General features: G+C 33.2%; 1 protein-coding gene across 1 annotated transcript; it reads right to left on the bottom strand.

Moving 5' to 3' along the window:
• Nucleotides 1–4,330: 4,330 nt before the first annotated feature.
• LOC114317632 (myosin-6) lies at nucleotides 4,331–24,304 on the bottom strand. The gene is made up of 39 exons (XM_028264390.2): nucleotides 23,577–24,304; nucleotides 21,731–21,859; nucleotides 21,346–21,489; nucleotides 21,122–21,267; nucleotides 20,871–21,027; nucleotides 20,670–20,728; nucleotides 20,403–20,562; nucleotides 19,572–19,721; nucleotides 19,275–19,411; nucleotides 19,006–19,152; nucleotides 18,759–18,860; nucleotides 17,729–17,786; nucleotides 17,531–17,632; nucleotides 16,438–16,475; nucleotides 16,174–16,300; nucleotides 15,890–16,060; nucleotides 15,671–15,802; nucleotides 15,467–15,576; nucleotides 15,239–15,299; nucleotides 14,174–14,351; nucleotides 13,849–14,054; nucleotides 13,499–13,618; nucleotides 12,927–13,025; nucleotides 11,518–11,730; nucleotides 11,263–11,402; nucleotides 10,642–10,756; nucleotides 10,504–10,548; nucleotides 10,284–10,367; nucleotides 10,000–10,170; nucleotides 8,844–8,999; nucleotides 8,533–8,718; nucleotides 8,022–8,150; nucleotides 7,858–7,928; nucleotides 7,666–7,765; nucleotides 7,453–7,509; nucleotides 6,436–6,492; nucleotides 6,110–6,190; nucleotides 5,948–6,030; nucleotides 4,331–4,911 (listed from the first exon to the last, which is right to left on the bottom strand). The coding sequence occupies exons 1-39, from the start codon at nucleotides 23,577–23,579 to the stop codon at nucleotides 4,797–4,799; spliced, it is 4,539 nt and encodes a 1,512-aa protein (XP_028120191.2). The 5' UTR covers nucleotides 23,580–24,304; the 3' UTR covers nucleotides 4,331–4,796.
• Nucleotides 24,305–26,227: the final 1,923 nt, after the last annotated feature.

Genomic DNA, 26,227 nt, shown 5'->3' with positions numbered 1-26,227 from the left:
TGTGTAAGATTCATGTGATTGACATGTGTATTGTCAAAATCTTGAAATAACGTCAATAGAGAGAGGGCATTGAATTGGCAACAACATGAGCGTGCTTGATCAAGAGAAGGTGCGTGCAAGCCATGTGAAATAAGAGACACCACGTGAAGTGCTAGAACTGCTATTCTTCCTTGTATTAGTCATACTTGACCCAATTTTTAACCAATAACTGAAAGTTAAGCTAACATACATAGTGGGCTCAATATCACGAGGTAGGTGCGTGATTCATGTGATTGACATGGGTGTTATCAAAATCTTCAAGTAGCATCAATAGAGAGAGAGAGAGAGAGCATTGGATTATTAACGACTTGAGTGAGTTTGATCAAGAAAAGATGTATGCAAGCCATGGTAGATTGAGAGAAACCATACAAGATGCACAAACTACTATTGTTTCTCGATTTAATCATACTTAATTCAACTTTTAACCAATGACTAAGGGTTGAGTTAATACAAATAGTGGGCTAACATGGCCACATAAGTGTATGATTTATATGATTGATAGAGATTTTATCAAAAACTAAGAGAGACAGAGACAGAGAGATTTTATCAAGAACACAAGACATTTTTTTATTAAATTCAGTATACTTTTACTCAAATCAATACACTTTTTAACATTTTCACATATTTTCACAATATTTTTCACATATTTTCTAACTTTAAACAATGTTTAAGGAATACTTATTAACATTTGCCATGAACTAAATACATTTACATTGACACAGTAGCCTTCATATCAGGCATTAAATAGTATCTAAATGGCCTATTTCCTACTCTCATAGAGTGCAAGTTGAAATTTGATTCCAAAAAAATAATAATAATTAATAATTGAGGGCTAAGGTAACACAAATTGTGGGTCCAATAACATCGCCGAGTAAGCGTATGATTCATGTGATTGACATGGGTTTTGTCAAAATCTTGAAATAACGGTAATAGAGAGAGGGCATTGAATTGGCGACAGCATGAGTGTGTTTAATCAAGAGAAGGTGCGTGCAAGCCATGTGAAATAAGAGACGCCATGTAAAGTGCAAGAACTACTATTCTTCCTCATATTATTCATACTTAATCCAATTTTTAACCAATAACTGAAAGTTGAGCTAACATAAACAGTGGGTTCAATATCGCCAAGTAGGTGCATGATTCATGTGACTGACATGGGTGTCATCAAAATCTTCAAGTAACATCAATAGAGAGAGAGAGAGAGCATTAGATTGTTAACGATTTGAGTGAGTTTGATCAAGAAAAGATGCGTGCAAGCCATGGTGGATTGGGAGAAGCCATGCAAGATGTAGGAATTACTATTCATTGTATTTAGTTTCAATTTTCTGGATTTAAATTTCTAGAAATTGAGTTTTTTTTATTTTTCATATATATATTTAGTGAATATTTTTAAGATTTTAAGCAATTTTTTTATTTTTTTAAATGCACCTTACTTAAATATATCTAAAAAGCAAAATATTTTTAAAAAATCAATAAATACACAAGAATACAAAAAATGTATTGAATTTTTATTTTTTTAAATATTTTTGTTATTTAGTGAATTTTTTTAAGATTTTTTTCACAAATATTATATTTTTTAAATGTATTTATGTTATGTGTATTAAAAAATTAAAAAAAATTCTTAAAATATTAAAAATATTCAGTGAAAATAAAAAAAATACAAAAAACAAAAAAAATCAATTTTCTAAAAAGTAAATTCAAAAAATTCAAACCAAACAAGTTGATTGTTTCTCGATTTAATCACACTTAATTCAATTTTTAACTAATGACTAAGGGCTGAGTTTAGTACAAATAGTGGGCCCAATATCGCTATGTAAGTATATGATTTATGTGCTTGATCGAGATTTTATCAAAAATTAAGAGAAATAAGGTTATTTTGAAAAGATGGTTAAGCTGATTATAAACTAATTATAATCAGCTTTTTATAAAAGAGAGAAGTGGATTATGGTCTGAAAAGTGAATTATATCTCACTTCCCAAAAGACCCTTACAGCTACAAAATTGATGCCAAAAGAAGCTAAGGAGGGGACCCAAAACCATATAGACATGGACCAATAACAGGGTGTAATGATGACTTAGTCAGGTGAAATCATGCGCCTAACCACATGGACCCATTTGACAGCCAAGACTGATCCCCAATTATCCTGTGTTTGTTTGCGGATGAAAATCTATCCGTGGAATCGGATGAATCGTCAATTGACAGACTTAGCCAGCTGTGCAACCAATGTCAAACAGGGTTAAATCCGATAAGTCAATCAAACGGTTGAGAACTCATCAAATGTTTTGAGCAAAAGAAAATGGTCCAGTAGGGGTCCTTGAAACATGGGCTCATGGTCCCTAACCTATGTGTGAAGACCTTTCTAGTTGGGTTTGAAGTGTGTGGTGTGGTGTGGTGTGGTGGTTGAAGGAGTGTAAGTAGTCCATGTGATGATGTGAATTCCCATATTGGGCTGACCCAATGACTTACAGTGCCCTATTTTCTAAGCTAAAAATTTGATTGATTTTAATACATTTGTCCTTGTTCATTAATTATATAGTATAAAATACAAATCAATTGTATCTAGCTACTCCAAAAATCCAAGCTCTCTTGCATGACTTATTTTCTTGACTTTGGTTTGGAAAGTTGGTTTGTTTTTTAACTTTTTTGACTATTTAAGTTTTGGGCTAAAAAGTCTGGTTTGAGACGAGTTTTTGATTTTTTTGTGAGAGAAAAAATGTAATGATTATGGGTTAGATGTGATATTTTATCTTATTGGGCTAAAAAGCCTACTTTACTTTTTGTGACTATTTTAGTTCCAAACCCACCGAACCCACTTCCGAAACAATGGCTAAGCATCTTGGCTAAAACCATTTCATCTTATTACAAGGTTAGAACAATTTTAATGGAACTGCTATTTGTGCTATTATAACTATTTATTACGGTTCATTGTCCCGATGGGGTTGCCTCTAAATTTCTAAATTTTTACATCACTATTCTTAGCGTTTAATTTGACACAAATTTTGATAAATTATCAAACTTTAGTGTTACTATTAATAGCTAGATATATTTTATAAAAATCCAATAATGGTTGGCAAGATAAGACAATGATTGTACCAAAAAATAATACAAACACTGAAATAAGATTGTTAAATTTTGACATTTTTGTGTCACGATATAGCCAAAAGTTAGTGATGACATGTCATATTCAATGTTAAATACTCTTAGATATTCAAATCTCTTAAAACTAACATAAAATAAATCAAATTATTAGATTTTTACTTATGTTCAGTTTGTTAAAAATTCATTCTCCCGGCAAAAATAAATCAGTATTTTGATTATAAATAAATAAGGATGGGTGACTATAATTATAAATAAATAAAATAAGAGAACAACCTGTCGCATTAAATACAAAATGGACTTTAAACATTACACTTACATTGCAACATTTTTCATTTTCTCAGTCAAAACAAAAATAAATGTAAAAAAAATAATCAAAAATTTTTTTTAGAGGAAAATCAAAATTATTTTGATTGCGAAGGTTAATGATATTGGTATTAATATTAAATATAAAATATAGTATCAAAAAATAAAATTACAACATAAAAGATCCCTATTAAATTGTTTTCCTCAAGATCTCAAATAAGCTCAAGCCACCTCTGCCTGCCAACAATTTTGATTAATTGAATTTATATCAGTCCAGTCCATAATAAACTAATCAAAAAGTCTAAGCGCACAGACGATCGAACCTAAATCCGAATACAAAAACTGTGCATCCGATCGTCCATCCAAACGACCGGCCAAAGATTGTCGACCGCAACTATCATGGTGTCAACCGCGCCTATCATCTTGGCCAAAGCTTGTCAACCGCAGCTATCATAATGTCAACCGTGGCTATCATCTTAACTAGAGCTTGTCAACCGCGATTGTCATGGTATCTTCCGATCGTCCAATTGAACAATTTCTTTCTATTTTTGATTCTGTGTTTAATCCTCAGTGTTCATAGCATTGTTGTAAACTAATTGGCTCTTCAACATAACCGGATCAAAATGGACAATCAGACCACAAGGCATTCCATACCATTTCTCTAGAAAATTTATTCTTAAACCTCAACAAGTATATATCCAGCAAGTAAACTATTTTCCATATCCACATGACATAGAATTGAACAAGCATATGAAGAAATTGCTCCCAAATGAAATTAGGAAAATACTAATTATATTCACACAAAATTAGTGAAATAATTTGTTATTTAAAACCAAATCCAGAATAATTGAAAACAATCAAAATGTTCCATACCATTTTTAGATGTTCACAATGGAGCCACAAGAACAAATCAACCAAATACTTCTCATACAAATTTGTTTTTGAGTTCATATGATCTGTTCATTACACGACGAAATTGGGTGAAAAGCAAACAAAAACTATATAGCAGCTCACCAATTACTAAAACAATAGGCATTTCTTCTGAGCTCTCTTCTAAGCTCCCTATAAAGAATGCTGCCCACAGTTGGCAGAAGAATAAAACAATATTAAAGCAAAAACACTCTCGATGGAGAAAGGTGAATTCCCCGCCAGTTTTCTATAGATATTTTACAAATCTAAATGCAAAAATAATTTTACAACTTGGCGGGGGATGTTGACAAAAAATCTATAGTGAAACACAAAAAAGGGAAGAATAAATAAATAAAATAAAATAAGATTTACAGCATATTAATGTACTGTTTGAGAAATCTGCCTAATTTGGCAGAATAGGCGAAAGCATGCTCGAAAATCCTTTACCCTCATTCATCTAAAAATTGGAAGGCTGGATTCTCAACAAGTTCTGCTGCAGGTTTGATATTTGAAAAATCCTTCTCTTGCAGTGACTTGGTGAGGTCATCAACCGAAAAAGGAATGCTGTATGCAGAGGCATAAATTAGTTAAAAATTTGATGTTCTACACCATCTGCTTTTTTCAATATATAATAAAATGACTGACAAACACTACTTCAACCCCTTCCAACGAAGAAGACACACCATTAACCAGAATAGGGACATCGATTGACTTCTTATTTTCTTCACAAATAAACCTAAGAAAGCATTTCCTTCTATTATATGAATTTTATAGGCATTTTCGTTTCATATTGCTTGAGAGTTGTATACATTTGAATATTAAGATGGCTGTATTGTAGTGTTAGCTTGTGTATGATATTGGAATAGTTTTGAAATATTGATAATTGATTTTATTTTTTTACCAAACTAAGCAACCAATAATTTGTTTTAGAATTTGCCCCCCAGCCAAAATCCTGGCTCCGCCACTGGAAACACCTAGGTTGCGTTTGGTAGAGTTTTCTAAATATGGTTTGAGAATAGAGTTGTATTTTGAGTTTGTGAGTTTTGGAATTATGATTTGAGTGTGAAAAATTTGTTTGGCAAATGAGTTTTGAAAAATGTTTTGAATTGAGTGGAGAATTTTTTATGTGACATATGATATTTGATACAAAAACTTACAACTTATAACCAAACCCACAACTCAAAATTCTATTCAAAACTCATAAAAAAAATTTAAAATTTCCGAATTTTTTTTATTTAAAATATAAAAAATAAAAGGTGGCATTTGTAAAAAAAAAAAAAAAAATTTAAAACGCACTATTTCGGTCAACCGGCCGGATGTTCCGGTTAGCCCAAATTTTCCCACCTTGGACAAAGTTTTCAAAAGTGAGTGTAGAATTAATTTTTGAAAACCGTAAACAAACACTACACTCAAATCTAATGGTAGAATTAAGTTTACAGAATTCTATCAAACAGAGCCCTAAATTCTACGGGTAGAGTTCTGGTCTGAAGGGAGAAGTTTCAAACCCACGTTGGAAGGGTGGCTCCATGCCAACTGTTTTACCCTAGAGGTTGAGCATGAACTATGAAGCATATCAATTATGAAGAGGGACAAGTTTTACCCGGAATTGTCATCCAACAAGAAGGAACTGCTGCCAGCATCATTAGAGTCTTCTGTCATTAGTACCCTCATGCTGGAAATGACCTGTGCAAAAATAAAAAATGAATTTGAGCTTTCCACATTGGCCTCAGAAGAAAAGATTTTTTCGCAAAGAAAAACTTACATTGGGAGATACACTTCGAGTATTATAGTTGTCATCCCAGTACAAAGTGCATATTCTATACAGCTGCTGGACACTTAGAATCTGGAGAGAGAGAGAGAGAGAGAGAGAGAGGGAGAGGGAGTTCAAGTTTAAATAGCAGGTACTGAAAGAAAATGCACAAATGTAAAATCAAAGTCTCATCCCAGTTGAGTTAGGATCCTTCAAAAAAAATCATATTCCATAATATAAGTCTATAGAGGGGGTTTTCTATTACATCTTATGCTCATTTTTGTTTCTTTTTATACTTGTGTTTTTACATGTGGAGAGAGAGACAGAGAGAGACTTACAGGGCACAGATCGTTGGTAATTTCATCGTAGGAAATTCTATATTTCTGATGTATAACCTGTGGCACGAGAGAGCTCACAATGAAGTGCTACATTAAGGAGAGGAGAAGAAAACCCAATACAGTACCAGATTCATTCAAAAGCGGAAAAGCAGCAGTAGAAGAACAATTGTGACTACCCAGACACCGATAAAAAATAAAAATAAAAAATTGCCACTATAGTGATCATGACATTACAACAGAAAAACAAAATATTTATGGAATTGATAGCTTAATAGTATAAAAGAAAAAAATAAATAAATAATTAGGGAGCTCAACTAAACAGTTCAGCGCCTTTTTGACATATTTTGTTAATAAAATTTTACTTATCAAACAAAACAACCAAAATGTAAAGTTATTTAAATAAACTTTTTATAACCACAATAATCCAAGTACTACAGGGAGCTCAACTCCAGAGCAAGCAGCTCAAAATTTGCCAATAATTGAAATACCCTAAGTTAACATAGAAGTAACATTTCAAGCTATTTGAGAATTGATGAAAATGTAAAAAATGTAGAACAAACTCTTTTCTCTACAAATGGGTTATTAAGGCAGAACTTAGGGGTGCAAATGGTCAAGATCCATAAGCAAAGCTTTCATTTTGTTATTATTTCTAAAGTTATTGTTTGTGACTCAAATACATTTTACATGGTTATTAACATAAAAAGATGATGCTAAGTATTTAATTTGTTAAGAGAAAATCTATTGGCAGACAACAATAATGAAGTAATAAGTTACATGACTTGCATCATGACCAATTTCACAGAACAAAACAATTTATACACAAAATCCTTAAAACTTGCATATGCATTAAATGCACTGATCCAAATTGTATTTAAGTAATTATCAAGCAATTTGGTATCGCAAAAAATCAAAAGAAATATGCATATATTAACAAGTTAACAACATGGGTACCAGGAACAATGGCCACATTGAATTTACTGTAAAATAACACTTCAACTTCAAAAGAGATGAGCATACCAAAAACCCAACAGATTGTCTTATGTGCTTAAGTTCATCCCATGATGAGCCTGCATACTGCAACCCAAAGAAAGGTATCAAAAGCAGGGAAGTGGTGTAGATGTACCACAGACAATAAGTATTGCATACAGAAGCAGCAAGCAATGATGGGTTTATTGATATAGCAGTAATTTTGCACACCAGATAGAATTGACTACTCATGGAAGAAATTACCTCTTCCTTTGCTTGGCAACACCAAAGCTCTAATTCTGCTAACCCAGATTTCACATATTCCCCATTGCTAAATGTACAACACTCACGACGTAGAAGAAGACTACAACATCAAAATTAATTTGCACAGAATCAGTAAAACTAATTGCATTGCAAATCAACAACATTCAGTACCAGGGAAAAAAATAATAATACCTATTGAAGAGTTGGACATTGATGTATGAGAAAGTTTGAGAAAAGATTTTCTGAACAAGAATTGGAGGAACCTGAAACCCCAAAAACAATAAGCATTTCTTGTATGTGTCTATATATATAAATAAATAATTTTTTAAAAAAACAGGTAACACCAAGGTCCATACAAAATTTTCTTTCAATGTACTGAGAAGAGTGTTGAGACATTCAATAATGCTCAGCCAGTGATTCGATGGAGAATCCTTGCCAAAGGACCGCCCAGATCTTAGCACACCCCCCTTGGATGTTCTTGGTGCCTAAAATTTCAGAATTATAAATTATAAGAACATAAATACAAGCTTAACTGGTAAAATCATGACCATATGCTAGCATTCCAAAAGTTCTGCAGAATTCTGCTACTACATGTTTAAATGGCAGACTAACGCATATCTCCAAAAGAGTATTGGTTCACGTGACAAAGCTTAAGAATTATTTTTCCACTACAAAGTCATTTATAAATATATATATATATATAAATACAGAGAGTTAGAGTCCTAATAAGTCAAATATTTTGTCAAAGCTGTCCTCTTAAAATTTCCAGATTTCATGATAACAGGCCAAATTAAAGTATGGAGGGAGGCAGGAGTAAGGGGATGGGGGCTGTTGTTACACAGTGGATGAAAATTGAACTTCCCATACCTGAATACACAAGGAAAGCAATGATGCCAACTCCTTTTTCAAGTTGTCTCGAATGATTCCGTAGATTTTCTCCACATACGCTGTGAGCTGCTGCTTGAAAAGCAGAGCTGGGTATTTTGCTTCAACTTGGCGTACTGTGTCATGTGCAGGTGCAAGATTTGCAGAAGAAGGAGACGAGCGGAAACCCTAGGAATATAAAGCAAATCAAATTACATAGCATGAGTAGAAATATAAGAACTGTAACATCCTAATTCGCATCAAGATTGGACCTCATACAAAGAAACAAAAAAAAAGTTGAAATATTCCAATACCATAGTCATTCTCCCAAACAGTGATGTAGGAGCGGGTGGCTTTCGGTGTGGGGTTGCACCAGATGCACCAGCAGTTTTTAAACTTCTTTGGAGCAAGAACAACAATGTAGAGGTATTTGATAGCCAATAAGCCATATGATCGTTGTTATCTTGATTCTGTAAAGATCTAAGTTTTGTTATTATTCAATTTCTAAAAATGTGTTACGTTATAAACTTGCAACTGTAAATAAAGAAAGTACATAAGAAGAGTACGTATTTAATAACAATAAGGCCTTTGCTATCCCAAGGAATTAAACACTGCCACATGTTTACCCAGTAACCAAGCTCCAATGGTAGTGTACAACGGACAAAACAACATGATTGCAAGGATGACATAATAAGATAGACTACTGCTTACCACCCAAGGGAGCAAAGGCTTACTCTGTGTGGTTCGATGGGTAGGAGGATTTAGGTTTGAGTCTTACCTGTAGTCACAATTACTCACACCCATTAATCATGTGACCCACTATGCCCTTGATGGGCTAGTGTTGAGCTATGGCTCAAGCTCAGCTTGAGAGCTTGAGGGAGTGCCTAAGAATCACTTAAGTTTGCAAGCCCATCTAGGTCCCTCCTGTCCAACTCCCCAATGGGTTACTATGGTCACCCCTTCCTACCCCCTTTGAAGAGCAAAAACAATTAGTATTGCTTATCTTTAAAAACTCCTTATGCCATCTTACAACAAGAAGAGTAAGAAAAATTATACAACTTGATCTGAATAAGAAACCAAATGAAGTAATTCCAATTAATATGAGAAGTCATACATATGTATGCACTTGTAAAATAGCTATGAAGCAAGGACACCTCTCTAGAGGTCACGTAAGGGTGTTCGACACATATCTGACATACTAGAGGAAGTGAAACACTGGAAACGTTGGGGACACAAGGTGTCCCATTTTTATTTTTATTTTGTCACTAGTGTAACATAACCAATGTGGATGAATTTGACGAAAACCAAAACTGAAATCATGACCAAAGGTAGGATGAAGCAATTGTCAATCACCATAACAGCGATAACAGAATCATAAGAAATGCATATATATCATCTTGCATGTTCTACACAGTAACCTCTACTGCAGTTATCACATCCAGACAAATAATGACTGTGTGATCCAATTACCTCAATAGCTGAACCAATCGTCTGAATGAGACGATCAAACACGCTTGTCCTTTCAGCCTCAAAAGATTTCCACTGGAGAAGGCATTTGTAAATAGTAAATGCTGCAACAGGACTGCCTTGGCTAAAACCAACCTCCTTCATAATACAGTTGATAAGAGCATCGACATTCTCCTGCAGCAAGTTTAAATCCCAAAGATGTTAAAATTAATCAACAAAGGATCTACATGGAGAAAAAAAAATTTAAATGAAAGCTGCAGTAAGTATCAATCTATCTGGGAAAATACATGTTGACGTTCAATCAGAGATCTTCTAAACTTGCTATCAGATTCTGTCCCAAACTTCTTAGTAGGTGTGACAGTTTGCAGTTCCTGCACAAATGAATCTTTTCCATGACACCAAAGCAAAAAAGTACCGCAATAATGGGAACTACTCACTAAAAAATAAAAATAAGATAATGTGAACCTAAAAAATAATATAGGTAAATGATTGGGAAGAGTAATATACATTTGACTTATTCTCTTCGTTCACATGGTTACCATTCTCCAAGTTCTGCATAATGTAAACAAAAAAACATTTAGTGTAACAGAGTGGGAAGCGATGCCACCAAGGGGCGATCTCAATAATTTCTGCAAATATACTTACCTTAGTTACTGGAGTTGATGGATGTTCCGACACAAATTTAACAGGAGCATTAAATAAGGACTGCTGTCGAAGAATTTGGTTCTCAGATTCCATGTCAGAAATTTTTTCTTCAAGCCTGTGAATGTATGGAACAATTATTATAATGCAGTATATTACTGAAGGTGAGAATAAGAAAACCATACACTAATTGACCAGCAAGGTTACATGGACTCAGGGGCTGTTGGGTCTGACTGTGTGTCTATCGGATTCTTCAAATCCCTTGTGCCCAAGGACACCAACATACAACTAGATATTCATATATCATTGTATTCTACTTTTATTTTCTAGGTTAAACTGTGTTTACAACGTAACATAGAGCATTTTATGCATAACTTGGGGGGTTTATGAACTATTATAGAGTAAACTCAATTACCAGACTGCTTACTAGGTGCTTGATCAACAAGACATCAAACACATATCTCATACCCTGACTCAAAGGTCACATGTTTGACAAGGGTAATTCATAAATTTGGAAGAGTTCATATAACAAAGTTAACCAATAACCAGCAAGCAAGCAAAACAATCATATGTCATCATCAGCTTAAATAAGTATTCTTAACCACACTAGTATCTCCGTACAACCTTTGCATAGAAGTCTTCAGCTGAATTATCTTTGATTCTGCCTCCAAAGCCTGCTTCAACCTCTCCTCACTAACTTTGTTTGTCTCTTCAAATTTTTTCTCTGTTTCATCAATTTTCTTTTCTAACGAACTAACCAAGGCCTGCAAGTAATTATGAAAAAGCAATGCATTGGCAAATAGAATTGAAGTGCCTCAAATCAATACACAAAAACACATCTAAAAGCAAAATTTATACTTAAAATCTCAGCCTCTTTACCTTGAGTTTCTCATTTTCAGCAGCAAGTTTATCCACCACTGCATGGTCAATGACTGCGACCTCCTGTATGATGGGGATTTGCTCCACTGCCTTTTTGGCAGCCTCACGTTCCTTCATGAGCATTTCTTTAGTTTCTTTGAATTGAAGTTGCATCTCTTGCATCGCAGACTGTAATTTCGCATTTTCTTGGGTTTTGGCTTCTTCCACATCAGCCTGCAAACATTGAACGTGAATCAGGAATGACTATCTAAGAAGCAGACAGCATATAAGCACCTCAGCTTCTCTCTCTCTCCATCAATTTGCTTTCTCCAGATAAAAATGAGTCGCGTCTTTGCAAAGTGGTTCCTTCTCTTACAACAATAGATTGGTCCATTAGATTAGAAGGGAACCAAATCTGACAGGAGCTAATTAACTTTAAAGTTAAAATTGCTCCCCAGGTGAATCAGAAATTACCACCAAATTTAACTTGGCAATAAGTTGGGTACTGTCACCAACATCAGATATAATGGGTATGTTTGGTTTGTGTTTGAGAGATGTGTTTTAGAGATAAAAAGTACGAAAAGTTGTTTGGTTTGGTTTTTTTCAAAAGATGTTTTGGAAAATTATTTTGAGAGAGAGTTTTGGAAAAAGTGATTGATTTGATGTGTGTGAGAGAGAGATTTGTTTGGAAAACTTGTTTGGTTTACAAGTTTTGAGAAATTTTTTTGGGAAAATTTGTTTGATTTGATTACTTTTAAAAACTTATTTGTAGAGAAAATTTCTCAAAAATTTTTCACAAATACAAACCAAACGAACCCAATGTTTTTCATTCTGTGTTTCCTCCAGGCAATAGACCTAGTTGTAAGTATCAAGTTCCTTTGTAGGTCCATCAATTGTCATGACTCGTGATGGGTAAGCCTAAGAAAGTAGGTTGATTGAGGGGCAGTCAACTAGTGCAAATAAAGCTAAAAGTGTCTATTCCTATTCTACTCCTCCAAGCACCACCACTCAGTAATGGCCTTTTTTTATCTCTCCCCTTTGTATTCTTTTCAAAGTTTTCATCACCATTTAACAATGATTTAAAATTAAGAAAAATATGTTTTCTTATTCATATCTATTAGAGCGCAAGCGCATGTGCTCATTGAAGGAATTAAGTCCCCATAGTAAAGGTCATACCCACAGTGCACAAGACTCATGGGAAAGGTTCGAGAGAGTGATTCTCGTGATCCAAACCTGCACCACTAGGTTGGGGGCGGATAGCACTTGCCGTCATGACCTCTAGTAAAGGTTGTCAAAATCAAAACCATATTGAAAACTTGGTAATCTTTTTATATCAAAATTTTACATGCAAATAAAACAGGGAAAACAATGGTTAATAAAGAACTTGACAGGGAGCAGAATTAAATTATAATGAACACTAATTTACTGACCCTCATGCGCTTCTCCAGCTGTAATCGCCATGTTAGTTCTTCAACTTGCTTCTCCAGTTTATTTTTGGCAGCTTGAAGAGCGCCAGTTTCCCTTGCAGCCTGTATTTAAAGACAATAAATGAAATAGATATCTAATTATGAGGTAAAAAAAGCAAGAAACAAAGGATCATTAATTACAAGAAAAAGATCCGCTAATTTAGCAAAAAATACTACGAAGAAAATATGGAATTGATACAACCATGTAACAAGTCAAGTTGTCAATCAATTTCTTGTCCTTTTTTGTATATATGAAGCGTAAACTAAAGATTTTTATAAGATGCATGGAAACAAGTGTTTAGTTTATATTCTAACTTGAAATCGCATGAATTATAATAACAATTTTCCCCCCTAATCATGAAATATTGAAAAGTAAAGATTCTTCCAAACGTGGAAAATTTAAGCAGCAGAGACACAATACTCTATATTTCTTCACTAAACAGAGTCAAAAAAAAAAAAAAGGAAGTAAAAAAAGACAACAATAATTGACAAAAACCAAATTCAAGAAAGGTGGGAGAGGGGAACAAAGAAGTCACCATCTTAAGCTTCTTCAATTCTCTACGAGCAACTTTTCCCCTCCATGCACATTGTGTGGTGATTGCAGCTTTCTTTAACTTCGTATAGTGCAAGCATGCTAAGTATTTGCGACAATGGCTCTGCAGTAAAAAAAATGTCATTCCAAATACAAAATCCAACAAGAAGTTTAACATAAATAGCCAAAATGAAAAAGGCATGCCAGGCCAACAACCAACTTGTGATAAATTGGAAAAGTACAGATACCATAATAACATTATGGGAAATTGATTCCACATTATCGTGAAAAATGACAACATAACCTTCTTCAGAAGTTTCCAAATAATTGTGCTATGTCTGAATTTAATTTTACCTGAACAATAATTGCTGCTTTTGTCTGCCTTCTAAAGCGAAGCTCATCACGTGCAACCATTCCACGCATGCCAGCCTGAATAGAAACAGCAGAGGAGCACAATTCTTTATAAGCTTTCCTAGCAAGATGCATACGAAAATCTCTCTGAATTCTCAGACAAGAAGCTTCTCTTCTAATGTTCTCGTAAACTTCCCGAGCAAGTTGTCCTGTAATCAGCATAAGGAAAAAATCAATGAGTTATATACTTTCAAGACCTCAGCAGATAGGATTGATGAGCTAATTAAAAAAGTTCAGCTGAAAAGACATATCTAACACAATTAACTACCTCTACACACAGATTGAATCTGTATGGCAGAACGACGAACTAGGACAAAAGTTTTGCGAGCCATGTAAGAACGGATTTTCCTCTGAATAATGCTTGCTGATCTTCCTAAGACCTCAATTCTGCGGGCATCCAGTTCTGCCATTTGACCAGCCCTTAGAAACACCTTTGTCTTACCAATCTGCAAAAATAAGCGTAATAAGTATGATCTGTTTAGCAAAAGTCATCGAGGAAGTAAAAACAGGCCACATGCAAGGATTTAACAGTTTACGCCAGCAAAAGTAAGAATTAATGTAAGCAATTACATATATCTGTGATTACCACTCAAGGTCATGTAAGCAAACACAATAAAGTTCATCAGAAACTAACAATAATCTGTATTTCTATCCCTTTACACCTCTATGAGTACCAGAAAAAAATAAAAATAAAAACAAAATGAGTAATTATAATCCAATATCTGAATTTATATTAATTACAAGATGTCAAAAGGAAACATAAGAATCCAAAAACGGATGCTCTACTTTTTCCCAAACAGACCAAAAACCATCTAGTATGGATGAACAAATATATCCTAATGTTTTAAGCCTCATATCTTTAGTTATCATGCAAATGAGAATTATAGTGCCTAATTACTTCTTGTTTTTATCGGCACCTAAATACAAGAACATCACAAATATATCAAAGATATGTTTCAAACATATCAATGATATCAGGGGAATCAGCAATCATCAATCTAGCTAGTATTCCTTTTTATACTGAAGCATTGGCATCATAAGCATCCATCACAGTTTGAGGCAGATTTAAGGGTATGATGAACAACCAAACATGAAAAAGACGTATTGACAAGGAAGGAACTAGAAATGATGCCACTATACACAGTAAAAATGCCAAAATATATTGATGCACTCTAAGTTGACAACATAATGACCATAAAAATAAAAATAAAAATAAAAAGTTTATTATGGCCATAATGACTTGAGAGAAATTGCCATGTAGCAATAATATAGTTTTAGTTGGCACCCGTTTTAGAAACAGCTTTCTTCATACAATAATGAGTTATATTATTACCTGATAGCCTTGCAATCCCACCTTCTCTAGGAGCCTCTTGCAAGCATCAAACTCGTCCGTACTAGTATATATAAAATAAAAACATGACAAAAGTAGGAAGTTTAAATAGTTTGTTTGAACATGCGTAATTTAATTAAGAGAAATAAACTTATCAAAAGAGTAATTATAAAACGTAACCAAGAAATCAAACTAACCCAAAAAAAAAAAAAAAAAAAAAAATCAACTTACCTCCCATCCAAAACTTCAGGTGCCAGCATGCCAAATCGATCTACAAATTCCAAAAACGGTTTTCTTGTAGGATATCCAGCACAACTGATCCTAATTGCTTCCATGACTCCCTGGAAGGAGACACATAAAACAAATAAAATTTGGAAGAAAAAAAAAGGCAGCCAGCTTCGTTTCCAACACCATGAAAAAGTTACCCTTCCTTACCCCACAACGCAGTTGTTGTAGAACATTGCTATTCTCAAAAATAGCTGGCTTAAGAAGATTATTGGGCTTCACACAGCGAATATAACGAGGCTCGGTCGAACTCAGAGTTTCAAGCAATTGTTGCAATTGTTGCTGCAAAAAGTACAACAAGAATTTCGTAAGTCAAGCTATTGTACAAAAGAAGTAGATAATTTGAGAGAGAGAGAGAGAACATCAGACCTTGAACCGTGAACCTATTGAAGAGAACTTTGATTGTTTAGAGGACTCCTCAGATGAAAGTGGAAACAAACCCGACACAAAGGAACATTTGGAAGCACTCAAGAGTGCTTGATGTTCAGCAATAACATAATCTTTGTTTTTGTCCAGAAAAAATTCAGTTTGATAGGTGACCTGAAAAATAAATTGAAGTGCTGGTCAATGTTTTTTGTTTCAAAAGTGTATATTCTGGAGCTGAATGAACTATTAAATAAATACATACAATAACACAAAGAATAGAAACTTACATCACCAGCATAATGGCAAATAGTGAAATCAGAACGTGATAATTTTGGCTTAGTGAAGCGTTTATGGTTTTTGAATGTCTGGTACAGCTTTTGGGCAAAGGTTTCATGTGTTGATCTTGGGAACATACTACAAAAAAAATAAGCCTCATCTATCTCACAAGAACTATCAAATGAAATCATAAATTAATAGTTAATGCGATGAATTTATTTTCAAGCCATTACCCTACATAAAATAGATAATGCTTACAGCAGTATGACACTTACCAAGCTTCATCCAGAAGAGCTATTATGCCACCAGGTTTCTGAAAATTAAATAAGCATATTTTGAATTAGGAAAGCCAAAACATGAATAAGAGAAGAACACACGGCCACATTTACCGAGCCCTACATTTGTCCAATTAAATACTGAATTAAGGACACAGGAATATGGAGGAAGTTACCAGCAACCAAACCAAAAAGAAGAAGAGCAGTTCTAAAACAATATATATGCAAGAAAAACTATTAAAACAAGGTCCACGTAAATGTGTCTCTTTCTCCATCTCAAGTCCACCTCATCTACAAATAATAAATAAACAAAATTAAAAAAGCACTATGTCTCAACCTCTCTAATTTTTCATTCCACTTGTGATCTTCGACATAACATCCAAGGTGTCTTCACCACACCACACAACAAACCCTTGTCTCAACTTTTACTAATTCCTACACGCATTCTCACCCTTAATACACATAACTCCTGGGGCTTCTTTTGTTTTCTCAATCTCACTAATAAGAATATATATGTTGCTTCATTTTCTTATAAATTATAATTCAGCATGGATTTCTTCACTACCTCATGTTGCATTCATCTGGGAGTTCAATGTTGAGGCAACTTTTTATATGAACAGGAAAATTGAAGTGGCATGAAATTTTTACAATTTGAACATTAAGCAGTGTTATATAATGTCATTCAATAATATTCAGTCCTTCCATCCAATGAATATAGCACAGGATACAGAATTGAAGATCAATACAGAGATGTAAAAAGGAAGTTATAAATAGTAGATGGAGCAAAAGGAAAAATAGTGGAGCAGAGAAACCTAGCTTCTGCACATGAATTCTTTGACGCTTGTCTTTGGAATGAAAAGCACTACCAAATCATTTAATGAGGTCAAAAGAACATATTTTTCATGATCAATGGTATAGTAGTACTACATATATTATGGAGCTATGAACAATGAAGTTGCTGAATATTTGCCCTCATAAGAACAGGCAATGGTTCACTTTTATCTAACTATATCCAATTAGATGGAGCAAGTCATGACTAAAAAATCTAAGAAATGACAGGAAAAACTTCCAGTGCAAATGAGAGACCACAAACCTTTTCAATGAGATCTAAAATATCTTGATTATCAACGAATTCAATGTAGCTCCAATCAATTTCTTCTTTCGTATATTCTTCTTGCTCCATTTTGAAAACGTGCTGTCAACAAAATATTTGTCATGAAGATGATCCATACTAATATGCTTGAAAATTTTCCAGAATAAAGAAGATAAGCACACGTCTTCCAACACAAACCTGGTTAAAGTGTTGCTGAAGCTTTTCATTTGTCAAATTGATGCAAAATTGCTCAAAGCTGCACCAATCCAGGAGCACTAAACCTCAGAGAAATAGTCCAACACATAGCTACAGCAAAAGCTCTATTGTAAACAAAATCCACTCGACAACAAAAATTCAAACTTTACGATTCAAAAAATTGTGCCATCTCTGATGGCTATCTTACAGGGAGGTCCATAACTACTCATAGCTAAACCATCACCAAGACTAGTAGACTTGGTGGTGCCTAAAATGCCACCCATACTTTCTCCAATCCTTCAAAACAATAGCAACTAATTTGGGGAAAATACTACAAACTGAAATTCTACCATAAACCATGAAGCCTAGTAGCCTAGTGGTGTCATTGTGAAAGCAATAACTGAAAATGGAGAAGCAGTGTTGATCCAGATGTTTTGGATCAGAAGTGCAATTTTTATATAATTTAATAGAACAATATACTTAAAGCAGTCTGAATAGATTCTTCTGTTCATTGAAAGCATCCCACTTCCACTTGATAGCAAATCCTATGATGTCTATGAAACATATGATTAAACAGGACAATGTGTTCAAACTATTCTCAATATTTCTCTCCTCTGTTCATCCCAAGAATCCCACTCCTGTATGAAAAATATCAAAAGGAAACCCCTCAATGGCTGGCATCAGTACAGTATTAAACTAACACCAACCAGATGGCCATTAACTTCTTATATATCAACTATTTCAGACCTCCAAATCTAACTATATCCAAAGAAAGGCCAAAGACAAAAAATAAAATAAAATAAAATAAAACCAAAGTGACTTCCAACTGCCACAAAGAATCATCACACCTGCCATTGATTAGACAGAGAAAAATGAAATAGACTAGAGCAATAATTAAACTAGCACATAATTTTCCTGACCACCTTGTTTAGGAGTAAAATACCCTTTCAACTTAGAATACTATTTTTATGCAGTTCACCACAAGACACCAGTTTCTGTCATCAATTAATACTAAGGCATACCAGTTAAGCACCTGTTTGTCTTGAAACTCTCAAATCCATAAATATCCAGCACTCCAATTAAAAACTTTGACGTTGGGTCTTGACCAATTGAATTATTGATCTTATCCACCAGCCTGCAGAAACAAGAAGAAAATTATACAGATTTACAAATTTAAACAAACTAAGGAAGAAACTGAGAAGGAGCATACATAAAGCAAGCAGTGTCAATATCAAATTCTCTCGAATGTGGAGTTCTCCAAACTTGATAACGAAGCTTACCAGTCAAACAACCGTGAGTAAACAACTTTTGCCAACGCATCTCTACTGACAGCTGCAGCTTCTGGATCCAGCCATTTTGTGATTGTTTCGTCACGAGTTACAATTACACGTTTGCAAAGAGAATCCTCTAAAGCCTTTGGATCACACCTGACGAGACATACAATTTAGAAACTTGAATTTTCTTCCATCTTGGAAGCACATTAAGCAGAGGGTTCTAAGGATGGTATCTCTTTTTATTTGTGCATATGTCAGTGAAGTAAATCACTTACATGAACAACTCTGCAGCAGTTCTTAAATGGAACCAAGATTTTTCGTCCTTGGGCATAGACGAATCCATTTCCTTTCCCTTTGCAAAATCAATATTTCCTAAATGCAGAATTGCAGCCACAACTCGAAAAATTCCATCCTATAATCGAAACAATAAATAGCAATAAATTTTAGTTAGCTATACTTATGCTATGTTTGGTTCATGGATTCCCTTTCCAAATCCCTTCCCAAATCCATGAACCAAACACAGCCCTAATAATTTCACATTTCCAATTTAAAAATAACTCCAATGATTATACCTGCTCCTCAGAACTCATTCCAACAACATCCATGGCCCTCTTTGTTGCTATGTATTCTTTTGAATCATCAATTCCATCCAAGTCATAGCAATTTGATTGATTTAGATAATGAAATGTTCTTGGATTCCCCAATTTGTACCTTTCAACATCCTGACAGGATAAAAAAAACATTGAAAATGATTCTTCCTGAAAAATAAGAGAATATACATATGGAGCTTTACATGAGCATAGTGAACTTATTTTTGAAATGAACTCGTCAAACAACAAAAGTACTGGAAATGCTGGATATGCAAACACGTTGTGACACGCTGTATAGTAAGTACCACAGATAAGGCATCAGATTTTGAATTTGGGTTAAATTGAGGTGGAACAAGTTTTTTCTTCTGGGGTTTTTTTTTTTTTTTGTGTATACAAGTAACATATTGAAAAAGTTCATTGTCATAAAGCAAGTTATAGAGAAAACAAAGAGTACAGTAAAAAGGGTAAAAAACATCACTCAGAAAGAGAGATGAGACTTGAACCCAACATCTCCCTGCAACCTGAGTTGTGACACAATGTTAAATCACCAATTATTCCAAAAGCTTAAGTTGTTAGGCAATGAACCCAACAATGTATCCATCAAGTTATGCAACAGGAGGAAGCACACAGATTCCTCAATATTAAGGATGTCTAAAAGATTTGCTTTAGCCAATTGGATGCACAAAAAAAAAAAAAAAAAAAAAATGCATGCTCTAGAATAAAAACTAAAACCCAAGGCATATATATGCAAATATGTTTGGAAAATTAAATGCTTTACACACACATCCTTGTATTAGAGCAGAGATCCCTTACCTCCGGTGGAGCAGCACAAAGCATGTAGAAACAATGATAATTTCTCTCAGGATCAGACACTTGACAAACACGAGATCTTTCAAGCAAATAAGTTCTTATAGCAGCTCCCGAAATCCTTCCCCTCTGGTCAAATTGAAGCTCCACAAACTTACCAAAACGACTACAGTATTCAAAACACACAGGAAAAGACAGAAACATGAAGCAGACAGTATCAGACAAAGTTTGAACTGAATCAGAAAGACAATTTCTAATTTAAAAAAATCCCACCTTGAATTATTGTTTCTGACAGTCTTTGCATTACCAAATGCTTCTAGAACAGGATTAGACTACAAAAGAGATAAAACATATCAAAATAATATTTGTATATTCATGGCAAAATAGTCATGTTGTGATAACTCAAAATTCAACATCAGAATTTTCGACTTCTTAAATCAGCTTGTCAGACACAAAAAAATAGCGAATTGTTACCTCTAATACTTTCTGCTCAACAGTCCTTCCCTCAGCTGCAACTCTCCCTCCCATGTAAGCGAGATAACGCATAAGCATTTTTGTGCTTTCTGTTTTACCTGCACCACTTTCACCACTAACCAATATTGACTGACTTATTCCCTCATTGATCATTTGCCTGCATCCACAAAAAGCATTTTTCTATCAGGAGGTGAATTGAAGAGGTTAAAGCAATCAACTTACAATGGGACCCAGAGATTGTGACGAAGTACCTGTACGCTGCATCCGCAACAGCAAAAGGATGCGGACTCAGTTCCCCAAAAGCTGCCCCTTTATATTGTGCCATCATATGGTTATCATATAGATGTGGTAGTCTTCTAAAAGGGTTCACAGCAATCAATATATTCCCTGTGTAAGTCTAGAGGCACCATTAAGCTGATTAGCCTCAATCTAGGAGTAATTGTTAATATCATATTAAAAAATAATGCAAACTTACATAGATTTCATTAATGTCATATCTAGATTTTAAATTATATAGAACTCCTGGTTCATGCAAATAAGCCAGCCTTGTCATATCATCAACTCCACATGGTGGTGCTTCGGCATCTTTGGGATAGGCATTAGAAGCCTTAACAATAACCTGCAATAAAAATTTAACAATGCAAAAGAATGGGCCTGAGTTCGATGAATCTTTATTTCTACGTATGTTTGCCAACTAACAGAGAATATATGTTAGTACTATGAATGTACTATTGCAGAGAAAATAACGCATCATTGCATTGCCACTTTTCTAAATGAACTATAAGAAGAATAACACATATAAAAGTTGTGCAGTTCAAAACATTAGATACCCATATATAGATGTGATGCAGAACACTCACCGTCTTCCCTGAAGTACAAAGAACTTTAATCTCTTCACCATTGACCTCCACAACTTCCCCATCTAACCAAGCATCATCAGGATCCTCCACCCAAACAAGAGATCCAACGGCAAAACTGACTGAACCAGCCTACAAAACCAAATTTCTCACCCTTTTTAAACCATCCATAACCCAACTAGAGCAGAAAAGTGAACTTTGTTTCTTTGCTTATTTCAGAGAGTGACTTTAGAAAATTGAATTAGTAAGCATAGAGCTGACTTTGTCAATACAATCCCAACCACAAGAGTATATATACCAATAAGAAAATTGAATCTAGATATGATTGCTATAAGATATCACATCATTAGTTAGAAATATAATCAACCCACACAACAGAAGAAAAAGCACTACATCCAATTAAAGTAAATAAATGACATTATTTCATTAAAAGTAGTTAAGGACCTTTAGATAATCCACTGTGACCAAAGGGGCAGAAAAAGAAACTTAAACTATACATATACATAAATATAATTTTTTGTACATAAAAATAATAATAATTGAAAAAAATAAGTGGAAACTCAACAATTGCAGTGTTTTTACAGCAGTTAGCATGAACGTGGACTGCAAGTTCCTACAAACCCACACAGAGAGAACTGTGAATATGTTGTTGAAAACCTTGCCCAAACAACGAAATAATTGACCATGAAAATTCTCAATATTATATAAATAAGAGCAACAATGCTTGGGAGCAGCTTGGAATTTTTAGGAGTTGTATTTTTTTGTAAAAATTCCAATTGCATGGATTGATGAGGAAACAAAAACATCAAACTAAAATGCATTAAGCGCATGGAAGGTTTTGACAAAGGAAACAAAAATAAAGAGAAAACCATAACATGGAGCAAATTAGAAGAAGCTTGTAAAGAATTATAAGGAAAAAACATAAAGCACTGCAAAGATCACCTGTGGGCCCATTTGATAATGTCTATGTTTACAGTTGTTTGTTTAATTTATAAAAATTTTGAAGGTTGTAAACTTCCACAAAAATGAACAAATTTTTCAAAATTTAGTAAACTCTACACAACCAAAAAAAAAGGGTGATTTCCCTATTTTGTGAACATTTTTTCATTCACTCCTCACTCCTCCAGCCACCCCCACCACCGGCAAGTCCCTGTCTCCTCCCCTTGGCAACTCCCTCCAACCACCCACCCCCTCACTAATTTTCAAAACAAGTTTTTGAAATCATATGCTTGTATCAAACATTATTTTTCTTTTTCTTTATAGCAATAATAAATATAAATATGTTCCATATTTTCAGAAAATAAAAAACAGTAAAATGTAGGACTAATTTCTCATAGTTTAAGGAACACAACCCATATACAGATAACTAATTAGGTTCTTCTATTACTGATAAAACTTATAGAAGGAACTATGGACGCCAATACCAGGGAAAAAGAAGAGGGGGCTCCCATAAGAAGCTACACTTGTGAAGAATAATAAAATTGAAGATCATATCATCAATTTTTCTGACCATAAGAAGCTACACTTGTGAAGAATAACAATACACACATCTAAATCAATATAACTCATTTGTGTTTGCAATGTCAAACCTAGATAAGCAACAAGCTGATGTTTCAATTGACCATCTAGTCAACGACTAAGAAAGCAAACAGAAACAGATCTTAACTGTGTGACTAACACACAACAACCAACAAATCCAAGAACAACCCAAGATAATAAATCATATAGTCTATCTAGTAGAACTAAGAACAGATCGAACTATCAATGAAATAAAACAACAATAATTCAATCAAATATCAGCATTAAACAACCACCACAACTTCAAAGTCAAGATCAACATATACAATACCATTTCGAATGACTTCAACCGGATCGGAAGCCTTGGCTTCCGATTCCTTTAATACCGATGAGAGTTCAATCAAAACCCAGATCAGAGAACAAACTGATTGATTCTTCCAATAATGCCAAACGGTGAAATCCAAATCCAAATACAAATCCAAATCCAAACCCACAAAATTTTCCTTCCTTTTCTCAGACCAATTTTCTTTTCCCTCTCTTCTTCAAGGTCAATACAAACAAACAATAATGAACTTGGCTCGCTTTGCTCCCACTTTGTTGTCTTTCGGTACAAGTTATTGATTTTGTCTTCAGGAAACAAAAATATTGAAAGCAAGAACAAGCGACGAAGCAAGCTTATAGAGACCCTTTCACCGGTCCGAATTTCAGCCGAAAAATGGAAAAGTCGGTGCGAAGAGAGAGACAGATGCGAACCCTTTTGCTCTGTAGATCGAATAGTGTGTTTTTGTTATTGTTTTTGTTTTCTTCAATTTTTTTTTATTTCTACTACTCCTGCTCTTGTGGACTCACAATTGGTGGTTCAGTCAATATTTTGTTTATTTTAATAGTAATTTTGGTGATGAGTTATGAATGGATATCAAATAATTTATTAATTTTATTTATATAAATATAAAATTTACATATAAATTTTATGAATTTTACATTCATATAACAAATTTAATAAAAAATTTAATAAATTATTTAAAATTCATATCATTTTTTTCTTAGTGATTGTTTGGTAATTAAGAAAACTAAAACTAAAACGTTTTGTTGTTTTTAATGAAGTGGAGAATTACGGGACAGCCCTCCTAAATACGCGTTGGTTTTATTCGGACCATATCGGTTTGGATTGGGTCCTCCCGGGTCTTTCGTAAAAAGGATGATAAGCTAAAGATTTTTTTACACTTGGCCCAAAAATCTGGGTCAGCTCTGCTCTGTGAAGTTTGATTTTCATAATTAACTTTTTTTTTTTTAAGTTAAAATTCTAACAAAAAATAATCAAACCTCCTCATCACATGGTTGTTTGGTTTTATTTTTCATAAACCTTTTTAAGACCAGTTTTCATGTTTTCATTTGTCTTTATTGTTTTCTTTTTCAGTCAACATGTTTTCTCTTTTTAGATGCCAAACAAAAAATGCACACAAATTTTTATTCAGATTTTTATTTATTTTTAGTGATATGTGTTTTCATATTTTAGTGAATTTGTTTTGCTTTTTATATGCGTCTAGACACGCCTCTAACAAGTTTTTTTTTTAAAAAAAAAAAAATTACTTCAAAATAATAATAAATTCACTACAAAAAATATATCTAAAAGCAAATTTGAAAAAATTAAACCAACTAGATTTTGTAGAGTGGAAATAAATTTCAAATTTTCACATATATATTTTTAGTTTTATATTTGTCAAATTAATTTATATTTTTCAAAAAAAATATATATGAAAACATGTTTTTAAAATAAAATTACGAGATAGTCTAGTGAATGAGTACTTTATTTTTATACATAATGTTTGAATTTGAATTTTTTGTACAATTAAATATGCATAAAAATTGAGAAAGTGAAAAAGTGAACGTTAGTGAAGCACTATTAGAAGTGGACACTGATTAGGGTTCTTGCAAAGTATGTCAAATATCATTTTCAAAGTTTTAGACAGAATATGAAATGGGTAATATTTTAAATTTCAAAAATTCTATCAAATATTTTATATGTGATACATTTGATATAAATTTTGATAAAATTTTTAGAATCTCTAACATTTTTTATATGAAATTAGACCAATCCAATCTCAATTAGATTGGTTTGAGGTTTTTTATTTGAATTGTGTTTTAATCATAGTTTAAACATTTTATAAAGCCTCATTTATCAAAAAATATATATAAAATTATATTTTGTAGAAAATTTGGTAGTTGGTAAGAGATTCATTTTCTACAGTGATTATGAATAAAAATATATATGTAGTAAAAAATTAGAATATTAAAATTGATTGAATATTTGAGACGGTCTAATATATAGATGATATGTTGTTTTGGAAAATTGGTAAAAAATTGATTTTTTGGCTTTTTGGTGACTTTTTTGACAAAAAATTTGACTTCTTTGGCTAAAAAAATTATTTTTTTTGGCTAAAAAAACTGGTTTTTTTAACTTCTTCCCAAAGTGCCTAGATATATTGGGGTTAAAAAAGTACAAAATGATAAATAAGTTAATAAGATAAAATATCACATCAAACTCATAATTATTATACTTTTTCTCTCACAAAAGTCAAAAAAATCCAAATCAAACGAGACTAATAAAGTTAGGCTAAAAAAGTCTTAATATAAAAAAAATTTGATTATATTAGCCAATGTCAAACGAAGCTGAGAAACTATATGAAAATTAACTTAAAATATATATTATGATTTACTATTTTGTTTCGGGTAAATTACAAATGCACCATTGAGATTTAATTAAAATACGAATCGACTTTTATGATTTTAAAAATTGCATTTCACCTCATGAGATTTTTAATTTCGTAACAAATCGCTCATTTTATTAATAAATTATCAAATCAATTAACAGTTTTTAATTAATAATTTAGATAATTTATTATTATTTATGAGAATAATTATAAATTTTATTTTTTTAATTAATTTTGTTAAATAAAAATTTATAATAAAAAAATATTTATA

The sequence above is a fragment of the Camellia sinensis genome, chromosome 14 (genome assembly GCF_055761805.1).
Source record: "Camellia sinensis isolate YWXY chromosome 14, ASM5576180v1, whole genome shotgun sequence".
Taxonomy (NCBI): domain Eukaryota; kingdom Viridiplantae; phylum Streptophyta; class Magnoliopsida; order Ericales; family Theaceae; genus Camellia; species Camellia sinensis.
Note: the sequence above shows the minus strand (reverse complement) of the source record. Positions and strands in the feature narration are given on the sequence as shown.

Bases quoted from the DNA above. Each gene is read 5' to 3' on its own strand.
- LOC114317632 (XM_028264390.2), bottom strand. The intron at 19,722-20,402 runs GTAAGGGATCTC...TTATCCTGTCAG, and splicing joins TTTGTGCTGCTCCACCGGAG to GATGTTGAAAGGTACAAATT. The intron at 13,026-13,498 runs GTGACTTCTTTG...CTTTAAATACAG, and splicing joins AATTGAAGAAGCTTAAGATG to GCTGCAAGGGAAACTGGCGC.